Source organism: Bos indicus, chromosome 2 (assembly GCF_029378745.1).
Source record: "Bos indicus isolate NIAB-ARS_2022 breed Sahiwal x Tharparkar chromosome 2, NIAB-ARS_B.indTharparkar_mat_pri_1.0, whole genome shotgun sequence".
In the NCBI taxonomy this organism is placed as follows: domain Eukaryota; kingdom Metazoa; phylum Chordata; class Mammalia; order Artiodactyla; family Bovidae; genus Bos; species Bos indicus.
This window is the reverse complement of record NC_091761.1, coordinates 27,229,501-27,242,544: the sequence shown is the minus strand read 5'-3', so window position 1 is coordinate 27,242,544 and position 13,044 is coordinate 27,229,501. Positions and strand designations below refer to the sequence as shown.

Genomic DNA, 13,044 nt, shown 5'->3' with positions numbered 1-13,044 from the left:
AGTTGAATGTGTACTTTTCTGAACCTCTTTGTCATTTTGGAAGTTATCCTGATGTCCCTTTATCCACCCACAATGAGTTGTGCCTCCGTCTCTAGAAATTTACTCATATGGTCATATGCTGTTTCCACAGAATAGCTTGAAACTAGACCTTCTGCAAGCAAACTCCTATAAACTGTCATCTGTGTTAGCAGAACTTGAGCAAAGACCTCAACCCAACCATCCCTGTAGTAACTCCATCTTCAAGTGGAAAGAAAAGGTAAACATTTAAGAGGCTGGTTATAATTTCTTGACTGGCCTTGTTGGGTAGAATGATTCAAAGAAGCATCAGGGCAAAAAAGCTGTTATGAATTATATATGCCAATTATAAATGCTCAAATCTCCAATTGCACAATTTTAAGATAAATTTATTTAATTATTTTTTGAGCACAGTAACAAAGACTAAACACAAACGAACAAATTCTTTGTATTCATAGGTAAATTAATGAGTTAAAAATTCTTTGGGTTCCTTCTTCCTTCTCATTTTCTAACTTTATCCTTTGAACGTGCTCTTAGAGTAAAATTTCGATTACATTCCTAAATTGTAAGATTTTGTGATAAGCAGTAGTCTCATCCATTTAACATAGTACATGATGTTGATAATGTGTGAGCACAATTAAAAGGTTCACACACATGTATTAATGCTTTCCCGGTGTTTCACTCTAGGTGTTGATGAGCACGTGAGTATACACGGTTAGCTGTTTTCCATTTGCTACCAGAAGAGGGAGCTGTAACTACCTTGTGATGAAGGGACAGTTTTCTTTCTGAGCCTTGAGCTCTAAAGGGGTCTCAGTCATTTACACAGAGTCATGATTATTTCACTTGCATCAAAACCAATTAAAGTTGAATTTGTAGAAGGAATGGTGTAAATGTTATTATTTGGCTTAAGGCTGCAGGTCAGAATTGCAAACACAGGCTATAAAATATAGTAATGTCTAATTCTGAAAATATTAAGGTTTCAGTAACAAAACCTCACTATAGTAGGATTTAGAAATGTATTGAATGATTTCTTTACATCCTTCTCCCAATAATTAAAAAACAGATTCCTGAGGAAAACAGTTGCAGAAGAGTTACTTTTCTCAAATACTTTTGTTGATAGTGCTGTTAAAAATGTCTTCCCCCCCCCTATTCAAACAGCAGCAGACACATAGTTCTGTAAAAATATCTCGGCCTGTTCTGATGAAGAGATTAGAGAATGTTGTGAACAGGGCATCTTCTGATGGGCAGAGAATTCCAAGTCCTTCGTCTACAGGTAATCTCATGCCCAGAATAATTCGAGGCTGGGTCCTATCACTAAAGCACATTGCCAAAATTATATTTTATTTTCAGAACCACACGGATATAAATTGGCTCAAGGAAATTAACATTTCAATCAGGACTGATTAATTTATTAGAATGTGTAGCTTTCTGTGCAAATGTCATCCAAAAGGTGGGAAGGACTCAAGAAGAATGCAGGTGGGGGAGGGGGGAAGAGTTCTCTGATGTTTTAGGGAAGGCACCCCCAGCCCCAGCGTCCATGTTATTCAGACAGCCTGCAATTTGTTGTCCACGCTCACCCTGGAAACACTGTGAGCTCTGCAGCCCTGTCTCCACAGCCTCCTCCAAACTGCCAAGGAAACCCCATCCTCTGTGCAAGAAACATTGCGATCCCAAAGCTTACCGGCTTTGTTCAGTCACTTGACTTTGGTCATTTGTCCATCTACCCCCATTGCCTTTTACCTTTCAAACCCCCCTGCCTCCCCCCAACACACATCCACACAAACACGTTTCATTATCCTTTATTTTTCAACTATAGTATTACCATAACCTTGACTCTCTAGGTTCTTGATTAGAACTTGGCAAAAAAGAGTTTCGGTCAACCCCAGGCCATTGTAGTCCACCTGTACATTAAAGACCCATGGTTGCACAGTTTGAGAAAGTTCCCTAAGTACCTGGGGATAATGGTAGGAAGCTCCTGCTCCAATATATTCCTGATGGGAAAAACAAGTGTGGGTTTTCCAAGACACAAATACAACATCGGTCAACACAGATTGACCGATGTGAAATTCACATGGAAAACAATTTTAAAATGTCATCATTATTATTACTACGACAATAACTTTTGTCTCTAGACTTATTTTCTATATTATAGCTTTTGAGTATATAATAAACATAGTTCATTCTTATAGTACCTACCTCAGAAATGGTTACTGAATCAAAGAATGAGTATTATGTACAATGATAAACTTTCCTTTGGGGAGGATTTCAATGTATTCAAGCTCTGCACTACGTGGTGAACACTAGGTCACTTTCGCACTGTGTTCTTCTTGCCCACTGACCCGGCGTTAGTCACTAAAACTCGATCCAACTTTCAGCCTCCGGTGTGACCCAGCTCGGCAATGGTCTTTGCAAGGCCTTATATCCTTTTCAGGCCAGGCAAGATGATGAATTGGACTTGGAAAAAGGTAAGAATCATTCTCAAATAGTTGACTTGCCTTTTCACGTGAAATCTTTAACTTGACTATAACCTTTGTCTTAGCTTTTAAAATGAGTACCATGTTAAATGAGTTCAGGTTTATAATCACCCTTCTTAGAAGATAGAAAGATAAGCACACCAGAAAGAACGCTCATAATAAAAACAGCTGACATCTATGCAGTATTTACCAGGTGCCAGACATTGCTGCAAACACACTGTCCAACTTAATATTCATAAAAACCTTTTGAGGTAGGTATTATTATTTATGCCTGTTTTATGAGTGAGGAGACTGACACACAGAAATGTAAGGTACTTCGGCTAAAGTCACTGGCAGTCGAGGCTCAGGATTTGAACTTGGAAACCAAGTCACGCTGTTAATCACAGTGGTTGCTTGGGGTAGAATATCAGTAATGGACAGTTATCAGAGAGGCAGCCCCACCTTTTTCCTTTTTAGAAGCTACACATACTGGAGTGTGATGTCACTTCCTCTCATGGCTTAATCTAAATGCCAGTTCTAGAACCTGGGTCAGAGGACTCCCAGCTTAATATTTCTCCTACTTCTCTCTCAAAAAGGGGTTTTACAACTAATCAAAGGAATCAGATCCCCTTCTCCATGTCACAGATTTTTGTTTAATATCAGAAGATATTATGTAAGGACAACCTCAGATATGCAGATGATAACACTCTAATGGCAGAAATCAAAGAGGAACTATAGAACCTCTTGATGAGGGTGAAGGAGGAGAGTGAAAAAGCTGGCTTAAAACTCAATATTAAAAAAACTAAGATCACGGCATTCAGTCCCATCACTTTATGGCAAAAGAAGGGGTAAAGGTGGAAGCAGTGACAGATTTCCTCTTCTTGAGCTCTAAAATCACTGTGAATGGTGACTGCAGCCATGAAATTAGAAGACAATTGCTTCTTGACAGGAAAGCTAGACAGTGTGTTAAAAAGCAAAGACATCACTTTTCTGACAGTGTTCCATATAGTCAAGGCTATGGTCTTCCCAGTAATCATGTATGGATATGAGAGCTGGACAATAAAGAAGGCAGAGAACCAAAGAATTGATGCTTTCAAATTGTGGCGCTGGAGAAGACTCTTGAGAGTCGCTTGGAGAGCAAGGAGATCAAACCAGTCAATCTTAAAGGAAATCAACCCTGAATACTCTTGGGAAGGACTGATGCTAAAGCTGAAGCTTCAATACTTTGACCACCTGATGCGAACAGCTGACTCTTTGGAAAAGACCCTGATGCTGGGAAAGATTGAAGGCAGAAGGATAAGAGGGTGACAGAGGATGAGATGGTTGGATGGCATCACCAATTCATTGGACATGAACTTAGGCAAACTCCGGGAGATAGTGAGGGTCAGAGAAGCCTGGCATGCTGCCATCCATATAGGGTCACGAAGAGTCAGACACAACTTGGTGACTGAAAAACAACAAGGGGTTGTGAAAACCTCAAGATTATTAAAAGAGAAAAGGTTACCACCTCAACTTTCTTTTTATGTCCAGTTAGCAACCATGTTCGAATGTTAAGCTAAGGCAGAGATCTGGAGATGAAAATGTTAGTGAGAAAGAATTGTGTCATAGGAGAAAATTTATATTCCATGACCAGGACACAGCACCCAGAAGCAAAAGAAGGTCAAAATGGATTTAACAGTTAAACAGCAGGGACACCACTACATATTTGCTATTAGTTCATGGGCACTTCCTTTTCAGTTTGCCAGTCAGAGTTCTCCACGCAGTTACTTTTCCTTGTAGCTCAGAAATAAGTAAAGATAAGAAAAAAGGAAATAGAAAGTAGACCCCACTCCTGCTTTCATCTGAAATCAATGTTGCCTTTAATTTAAAAGTTTTAGGTGTTATATAAGTCACTTTGTTATTCATCACGCCATCCTAAGACTACTTGTATCAGTAAGTGAGTAAATGAAATGCAGTAGTCCCACTTTCCATATGAGTTAAAGCACATATCCCAGATGCCACCTAGAACCCAGGATCCTGAGTTTGAGTTACATAGGTAACACCTTAAATTGATCATCTTGTTTGTCTTCGGTTCTCTGTTGGTTGCAAAGCCTACTTATACATTATATCCCACGTGGGTTCTTTAAATGGAATGACATGTTGGCGTCTTAGGGAAGCTGAAGATAAAATTTTAAATTATTTGTTTGTTTTTTTTACATTTTTACTTTATGACCATACCATGAGGCACGTAGGATCTTTGTTCCCCAACAAGGGATCAAACCCGCACCTCTTATATTGGAACCGTGGAGTCTTAATTACTGGATGGCCAGGGTAGTCCATAAATTATGTCTGAATTCCAATAGTGGACTGTGTCAATCTATTGACCTGAGAGAACACATTAGACAGAGTTTCTAGACTGAGGATGGTCTCTTGCAAGAAAAAATAGTGATGTAACTAAGGAAAGATAGAAGGGGGGTCGACAGTCTCCTTTGCCTTGGAAAGAAAATTACTGGGGAGAAAAGTGAAAGAAAAAAAAAACTGAAAATGACTTTGTGATGATGCTAAAGATCAAGTAGCTCTTGGATCCTGAAGAAAGGGGATGTTTCCACTTTGATGTACAGGAAGCAGCCAGAGAGAAAGGACTCTCACAAGATGGGGACTAGTGTTTTTATCTTGTTTTTTAATAGAGAATTAGAGAAGAGCCATGTGTTTCCTAGGAATTCCATTTACTTCAATCATTGCTTTAAAGGAGTAATGTCTTCAAATTGATATTTTATTCAAATTATCTCAATTGTTGCACAAGGGGTTATATTATTGTGCAAAGCTGTAGGTTGGAACTTCGGGCTATGAAGCTGGCACATACAGTGGAGAGAAGCTGCTTTGATCTAAAGAAAATCCTGGTAGCCAAGACATACTCTTAATAGCATACCAAACTATGGTGCCCACCAACATGAGGAACCCTTAAAGCACAGACACCAAGGAAGAGTTTGGTGACAAACCATGAGTTCTATCCAAAGGGAACCAGGCAGCCCAAGGACATAGGATCCAAAGTGATTTTGTTTCTAATCAAACTACTTTATGGCACAACTCAGTTGTCCATTACCTAACTTTTTAATATTCTCTGCATTCTGCCTGCTTTGTGCAGAGGTGGTCAATAAGTTTTGCTTCATCTGAATCACCTGCAGAAAAGTGATGCTACCAAGTAACTCCTTGAAAGCAGAATCTCCTTAAAAACTATCTTAACTGATCAAACTCGGGAAGGTATTAATCGCAGGAACTCACTTGTCTAACTAAATGTATGTGCGTTTTCACAGGCGACATCGTGACGATACACAAGAAGAAAGATGAAGGATGGTGGTTTGGCTCTTTAAAGGGAAAAAAGGGTCATTTTCCTGCTGCTTATGTGGAGGAGCTTCCTTTAAATGCCGGGGACACAGCTTCACAAGCATGAGCGAAATTCTGAAGGCATCATCTTACACACTATTAATTACACAATGTGATGCAAATAAAGGGAAATGCTGTCGTCTTCACAAATTTATCTTCCTAACTGGGTTCCATGATGCAGGCATGATGCCTATGTGCCCATGATGCAGGTATATCATGGCATTTTGCACTCTTCTTAGTTCTTTGAAACAGAGTCAGAAGATGGAAGGTAAAGGGAGGTGAAAAAGATATACCATGGTTCCTAGAGTTTTCTAAGAGACTCTAGAAATAACCCAAAACAGCCCCTCTCACAGGGAGAAAAGGCTGAGTGCAGAGCAGTTTAGCATGAAGTCAGATAGTTTTCTGGTGGCGCAACAGAGATTAGGATGCAGATGTCCTTTTCCTCAAGTCTTGGGTGGCAATAGCCACAGTAGGCCCACAAGGGGTTAAGTGGGGCCAGAGAGATGGGGAAGAATATATATCAAGTCCAAGAAAACCTCAGCAGAGAGACAGACACAAGTTAAGGACAGTAGAATAAAGGATCATGAGCCAAGGTGGATAGTCAGCGTGGTCGGAAGAGAGGTTGGTAGACAACAGGACTCTATGCCAGGCAGAGGACCTCAGGGGAGAAAGGAGTTCCATCCTGAGCCAGTGACCTTCTGAGTTAGTGAAGTAAGTAAAGTCGCTCAGTCATGTCCAACTCTTTGCAACCCCATGGACTGTAGCCTACCAGGCTCCTTCCATAGGATTTTCCAGGCAAGAGTACTGGAGTGGGTTGCCATTTCCTTCTCCAGAGGCTCTTCCCCACCCACGGATCAAACCCGGGTCTCCTGCATTGTAGGCAGACGCTTTACCGTCTGAGCCACTAGGGGAGTCTTAGCATGAGGTCAAGTGTGAGTCAGAGATGGCTGGAGATCTGAGAATAAGAGCAAGGCTGATAGAAAAGGGTTAGGAAGGAGACAGTGCCTGAAATTTCATGCCTCCCTGCCTGGTTGGAAACTTCATACACTAATTCAGAAACTAGGAATTCTGTACTTTCCTTCCAGGTCGTGATGCAAGGAATATCCTAAGCAACTTCTTAGTGACAGTCACTTAAATGCTAATGAGTCTCTAGTTTGGAAGATAAGTTCTAAAAACCAGAATTTACTGTCAAAATGGAAAATTTAGAGAGATTTCTGCCACTTCCTCAAATGCCCTACAATGGGAAAAGGTGGAGAATGAGAGAGAGCAGGCCCCCAAACTTTCCCCAAGGGGAAAATTTTAGAATGGAGGGGCGTGATACAGCAGCATCTCAGAAACTGGCCTATGTCAGCCTGGAGATCACACACTCCACTGAATGGAAGGTCAAGATATTGCAAGAACATCTAGGCAGATTTACTTTTGTGCCAAATAGTCTGGCTTTAAAGGAGTGATTAAAATCCATTCTATTACTTTCCTGCCCCCTACTTCTTTTTTTAACTTGTCAAGTTTTATACTGTGAAAAAGGAAATTTTCAAATAAATTTTATTTTAAATAAGGTACATATATTTTTTATACTCTGCCCATTAGACTCCTAAAGCAGGATATAACTAACAAAGCTATTTATAGATACAGATATCAGACCGGAGGAGCTCAAGTAAAACTTGTTATGTGAGACGTAACTTACAGCCCAGAAGAACAGATCAGAAGTTTTAAAGTCATCTTTAATGGCGTATTAATGAAGGCTTTCCACATGTAGAAAGTTGGCTGAATAATAGGCCAGTAAGACTATGAACAGAGATTTTGAATTTATATTTCCTTTTCATCTGACTTATTTCCATTAAGCCTCGATGGATAAAAGAAATTGTGTAGCAATTGACTGCAGCCTACACGCAATCATTTGTGTAAAGTGATGATAATGATGATTGGACCCTGAAACTCTTTGGAAGTAATTTTCAAAGAGGCCCCTTTCTTCCTAAAGCAGTTTTAGTTTAGACATAAATGATTTTCCTGGTTTAAAATGTTGCTGCAAATTCTTTTTTTTGCATCTGCAATATGTAATTTTTAAACTTCAAAGAAACACTATAGTATTAAACTAGATAAAAATACAAATATTTTTGGGTATAATAGACTTGGATATCATCTTAGAAGGGCAAGAATTTTCTGGCAGGACAGGTGCGGATGGTACTACTTAGATTTAGGTAAAAATTAAGTGCATATTGGGAACATTAATGATGTTCCCAAGTCTTCCACAGAGAATAAAATAACTTTTTTAATATTAAGACTTCTAAACTCTTAATTTGGCTTTCATAATTATACTCCACTAGGCAGTTTTCTTAGGTCAGGAATTTTCTAGCAACATTAGCAACCTGAAATATAGGCAGTTGAGGTCTGAGTCAGATTTTCACTAAAAATATCAAAGACATTACTCTATTTTATTTTCTTTCTGGTACAGTAAATTCTGACTATCCATTATCCTGTCATGTCAACCAGAAAGATTAATTTCACTTTTCTGCATTTCAATTACTCATAATAATTAATATTCATAAAGAGTATTATCATCCATTCTGATTCATCAGAAAGTAAAATAATATTCAGTTTGGGTTAAAGTAAGTTTTATTGTACAGTATTATAAGGTTTTAACTGATTAGTAATTTGAGCATAATATAACTTTGTTCCAGCTTCCAAGAAAAAGTCCCTCCTCCCCCAGAGTCTTTATGGCCTCAGTGGCAATCAGCCAAATTTGGAAAGAGAATCAGAATAGCGACACATCCCATTGTCTGTGGCAACATTAGTAGGAAGAATGTCTAACTCAGCAAAGATGGGCTTGAGGGCAGGGGATCAAGAGAAAGGATTTTGAAGGGTAAAGAGGAATTACTATACACTGATCTGTTGCTTCAATACTAGAAAGACAGTAAATCCTTTTCCTCAAAGAGCCCTCAGTCTGTCTTCTGAAAGGGAAACAGACCAATACACTGTGATAAATGTGTGTGTGTGTGTGTGTGTGTGTTAGTCACTCATTCGTATCCAACTCTTTGTGACCCCATGGATATACAGTCCATGGAATTCTCAGGCCAGAATATTGGAGTGGGTAGCCTTTCCCTTCTCCAAGGGATCTTCCCAACCCAGGGATGAAACCCAAGTCTCCCACATTGCAGGTGGATTCTTTACCAGCTGAGCTACGAGGGAAGCCCGAGCTGAACGCTATGGACAGATAAAATGGTGCTGCAGATAAAATGTAACCTCTGGAAAGTACACATTTATAAAAGTGATTCCAGGGTTTCCTTAGTGGCTCAGCAGTAAAGAATCTGCCTGCCAATGCAGGAGACACAGGTTTGACCCTTGATCTGGGAAGATCCCACATGCCATGGGGCAACTAAGCCCATGGGCCACACCTATGGGGCCTGTGCTCTGGAGCCTGGGAACCACACCACTGAGCCCACACGCCTCGACTACTGAAGCCTGAGCGCTCTAGAATCTGTGCTGCATAACAAGAGAAGCCACCACAATGGGAAGCCCACACATCACAGCTAGAGAGTAGCCCCTGCTCACCGCAGCTAGGGGAAGCCCATGCAGCTACGAAGACTAAGCACAGCCAAAAACAAATAAAATTATTGTTTTAAAAAATCGATTACACACGAGGCCACAAAGTAGTGCTCTAGAAATTGTGTGACAACAATGTAAGAAATCATTAAGAAAGGAAGAAGGGAAAAAACCCGATGTGTTCGGAGAACACATGTGTTATGTGTCCCTGCACACACACAAGCACACATGTGCAGACATACACACTTCTAAATAACACATGGTCAAAGAACAGATCTTAGTGGAAAATTTTAACTGTTAGAAATAAAAAATAAGAAAGTTACTATGTACTAAAACCTATAGTTTCAGGAAAGCAACTTAAAGTACCACAGGATAAAGGATAAAATTAATCAATTAAGAATCCTGATTATGAAATTATAAAAACATCAGAAACAACCTAAAGCAAATAAATGAAAAGAAAGATCAGAAATTAATGACATATAAAACAAGAGGTTGAATAAAGCTTCATTGGTTCTTTGAAAGGGTTAATCAACAGAGCAAACCTCTGGCAAAATTAAGAAAGTCATGAATGTGAAAGTGTTAGTCGCTCAGTCAAGTCTGACTCTCTGCAGCCCCTTGGACTGTAGCTTGCCAGGTTCCTGAATACCATGGAATTCTCCAGGCAAGAACACTGGAGTGGACAGCTGCTCCCTTCTCCAGGGGATCTTCCTGACCCAAGGATCAAACCCAGGTCTCCTGCATTGCAGGCAGATTTTTTACCATCTGAGCCACCAGGGAAGCACAAGAAAGGCATAAATAAAGCAGCATTACTTCTAAGAAAAAAGGAGACACACTACAGATGCAGTAGATATCAAAAACCAAAATTATATATTATTAACAACTTCACACCAATTAATTTGCAAAAAAAAGTCAGCAAGGGACAAATTTCTCAAAAAAGTATGCCTTATCAAAACTCAGGAAGAAACAGAATAATTAAGTAATTCAATAACTATTAAAAAATTAACAAGCATTTTTCTAAAAGCATCTTCCTACAAGAAAACACAGGCTCAAGAGAGTTTTATATGTGTGTTCAAAAGCCATAAGCCCTTATTCAAACTTGTTCAGGAAACAGAAAAGAAAGGAGCACATCTCAACTATTTTCAAGGGCCTGGGACCGAGGATAACCACGATACCAACATCAGATGATGTTAATACACAGAGGAAAATTATAAGCCAATCTAATTCATGGTTCTAGAAGTAAAAATTTAAAGCAAATTTCACAAAATTGAATCTACCATTATTAAAAACAAAACTAAACAGATTGCACACCATGACTAAGATTTATTCCAGGAAGGCAAGTTTAATTCAACTTTTTTTAAAAGCCTATTAATATAAATCACCATGTTAACAGCTACGAGATGAAAATCCATACAGATACAGAAAAACACAATAAAATGCAACAAACATTTATAATAATTACTTTTAATTAACTGAAAATAGAAGAAAACTTCCTTGGCCTGCTCAACAAAAAAGAAAAGGCAAGTTTGGGAAATTACACATAGTGCAGTTTGGTTGGAAAGAAGATTTAAGCTCAAAAAGATAAACTGATTTGTCCAAGATCATGTATCAGTTTTAATAATAGAACAACAACTGGACCACATCTTAATTCTCAAATCTTTTCATGTTACCATGTTGATACTGGAAAGCAGAATTTTTCACACACACACACAGAGCATTTATTCAAGATTTACCATTATATAGATCACATTTATTTGAATCTTAAATACTGCCTCTTTCTGAATTTTTGTAAAAATCTATGCAGCTGAGTAAAATAATTTCTTCCTTGAAGTTTTTCCATTTGTTGCACCTTAGCCTAGCAGCTACCTCCAGCTTGCCTAGTTGATAAGGAAAGAGAGTAACGTGTCTATAAACTCCAAATATCCTTCACATATCTCATCATACATTGTTCACACTTCACACAACATGTTTAACAATACTATGAAAGGAGCTGATTCGAAATAGCTTGCATACTCTCCAGTTTACTTACTTAATTGACAAGACTCTTTTTCTACATAGATGAAACCCTTGTCTTTATTTAGAGTCTTGTTCTCGATTAGCTTGCCATTTTTTCAAGAATTACCTATACAGCTGTCTTTACCTGTTAAAAATTGCTGGACATCTCAGCAACATGCCTGTAGGTATTACCGAACATGTCAGCTCCTTTTCAAAGGTGTAATTTAAATTTCCCATTAAATAATTTTCTACTGAGTCTGGAAATGTGTTCAACATTGACAACTACGTATTAAGTTTCTACTGTATGTTAGCTACTATGCTATTTTGCTCAGTTGTTCGTGTCTAACTTTGTGCCATCCCATGGACTGTAGCCCACAAAGCTCCCCGTCCGTGAAATTTTCCAGGCAAGAATACCAGAGTGGGTCGAATTTCCTCCTCCAGGGGATCTTCCCAACCCAGGGATAGAACCCATGTCTCCTTCTTCTGCGTTAGAAGGCGGATTCTTTACCACTGAGCCCCTGGAAAGATACTATGCTAGCTTTATAGCTAAACAGGCAATTCACTGTCACGGTACACAAATTAAGGTATAACTAATTGTCGCTGTATCAGAATCCTCTGAACTGGAAGAGAAGCAACACTTTCTAATCCAATGGGAAATCAAAACTTTAAACCCATTAGTAAGACATTTTAGCAGATTTTGTGCTGATTCTGTTTTTTTAACTTAGTGATTGAGTTTAATTTTAGAGGTCTTGTTCCACTTTATTACAAAATGTGGAATAGGTTAGTGTACCCCATTGAGATTCCATTTCAATTGGTTTTACTACTTAGGCATATTTCTTTCCCATTTAAGAAATTGTATTTTGTATCTTGTATCTTGTGCTTTATTTCTGCATCAGGAAAGTTTTAAATGCTGAAAACTATTATTTTGTTTTTACAACATACCATCCTAAATAAAATGGATAGAGGAAGTTTAATGGACTAGCTTGGTTTCCCTTTCTTATGTGTTCTTAACCATTCAAAGCACAATTTTCATAATGTGCTTTAAACTTTAAAATTTAAGCTTGTCATTATTGTTCAGTTGCTCAGTTGTGTCCCACTCTTTGCGACTCCATGGACTGTAACACACCAGGTTCCCTGTTCATTATCTCCTGGAGTTTGCTCAAACTTATGTCCATTGAGTGAATGATGCCATCCAACCATCTCATCCTGTCACCCCCTTTTCCTCCTGTCCTCAATCTTTCCCAGCAACAAGGTCTCTTCCAGTGAGTTGGCTCTTCGCATCAGGTGGCCTAAGTATTGGAGCTTCAGCTTCAGCATCAGTCCTTCCAATGAATATTCAGGGTTGATTTTCTTTAGGATTAACTGGTTTGATCTCCTTGCAGTCCAAGGGACTCTCAAGTCTTTTCGAGCACCAGAGTTTGAAAGCATTAATTCTTTGGCGCTCAATCTTCTTCATAGTCCAACTCTCACATCTGGACATGACTACTGGAAAAACCATAGCTTTGACTAGATGGACCCCCAGTTAGAAGTGAAGAATGGTGGTCCTTGAAGAGAAATGGATCTAAGCGGAGAGTTTCCCATTAAGTCTCTCATCCCCAATCTTCATTTCTCTACCTTGCAGGTAAAAAAGATCTTTCAGAATCAATGCCTGGTGCCTTTTCACTCTATCGTTCAAAACATT

At 38.9% G+C, this 13,044-nt stretch overlaps 1 protein-coding gene across 4 annotated transcripts in view; it reads left to right on the top strand.

The window, feature by feature from the left end:
- Positions 1-5,981, top strand: part of NOSTRIN (nitric oxide synthase trafficking) — a 63,089-nt gene extending 57,108 nt beyond the window's left edge. For 3 of the 4 annotated variants that reach the window (XM_070803784.1, XM_019971530.2, XM_019971510.2), the window contains 4 exons: positions 131-256; positions 1,174-1,288; positions 2,391-2,480; positions 5,762-5,981. In XM_070803784.1, the coding sequence (XP_070659885.1) occupies positions 131-256; positions 1,174-1,288; positions 2,391-2,480; positions 5,762-5,898 (468 nt within the window). In that variant the 3' untranslated portion in view covers positions 5,899-5,981. The remainder of the gene's footprint in view (positions 1-130; positions 257-1,173; positions 1,289-2,390; positions 2,481-5,761) is intronic. The other variant, XM_019971521.2, reaches the window with a different exon arrangement.
- Positions 5,982-13,044: the final 7,063 nt, after the last annotated feature.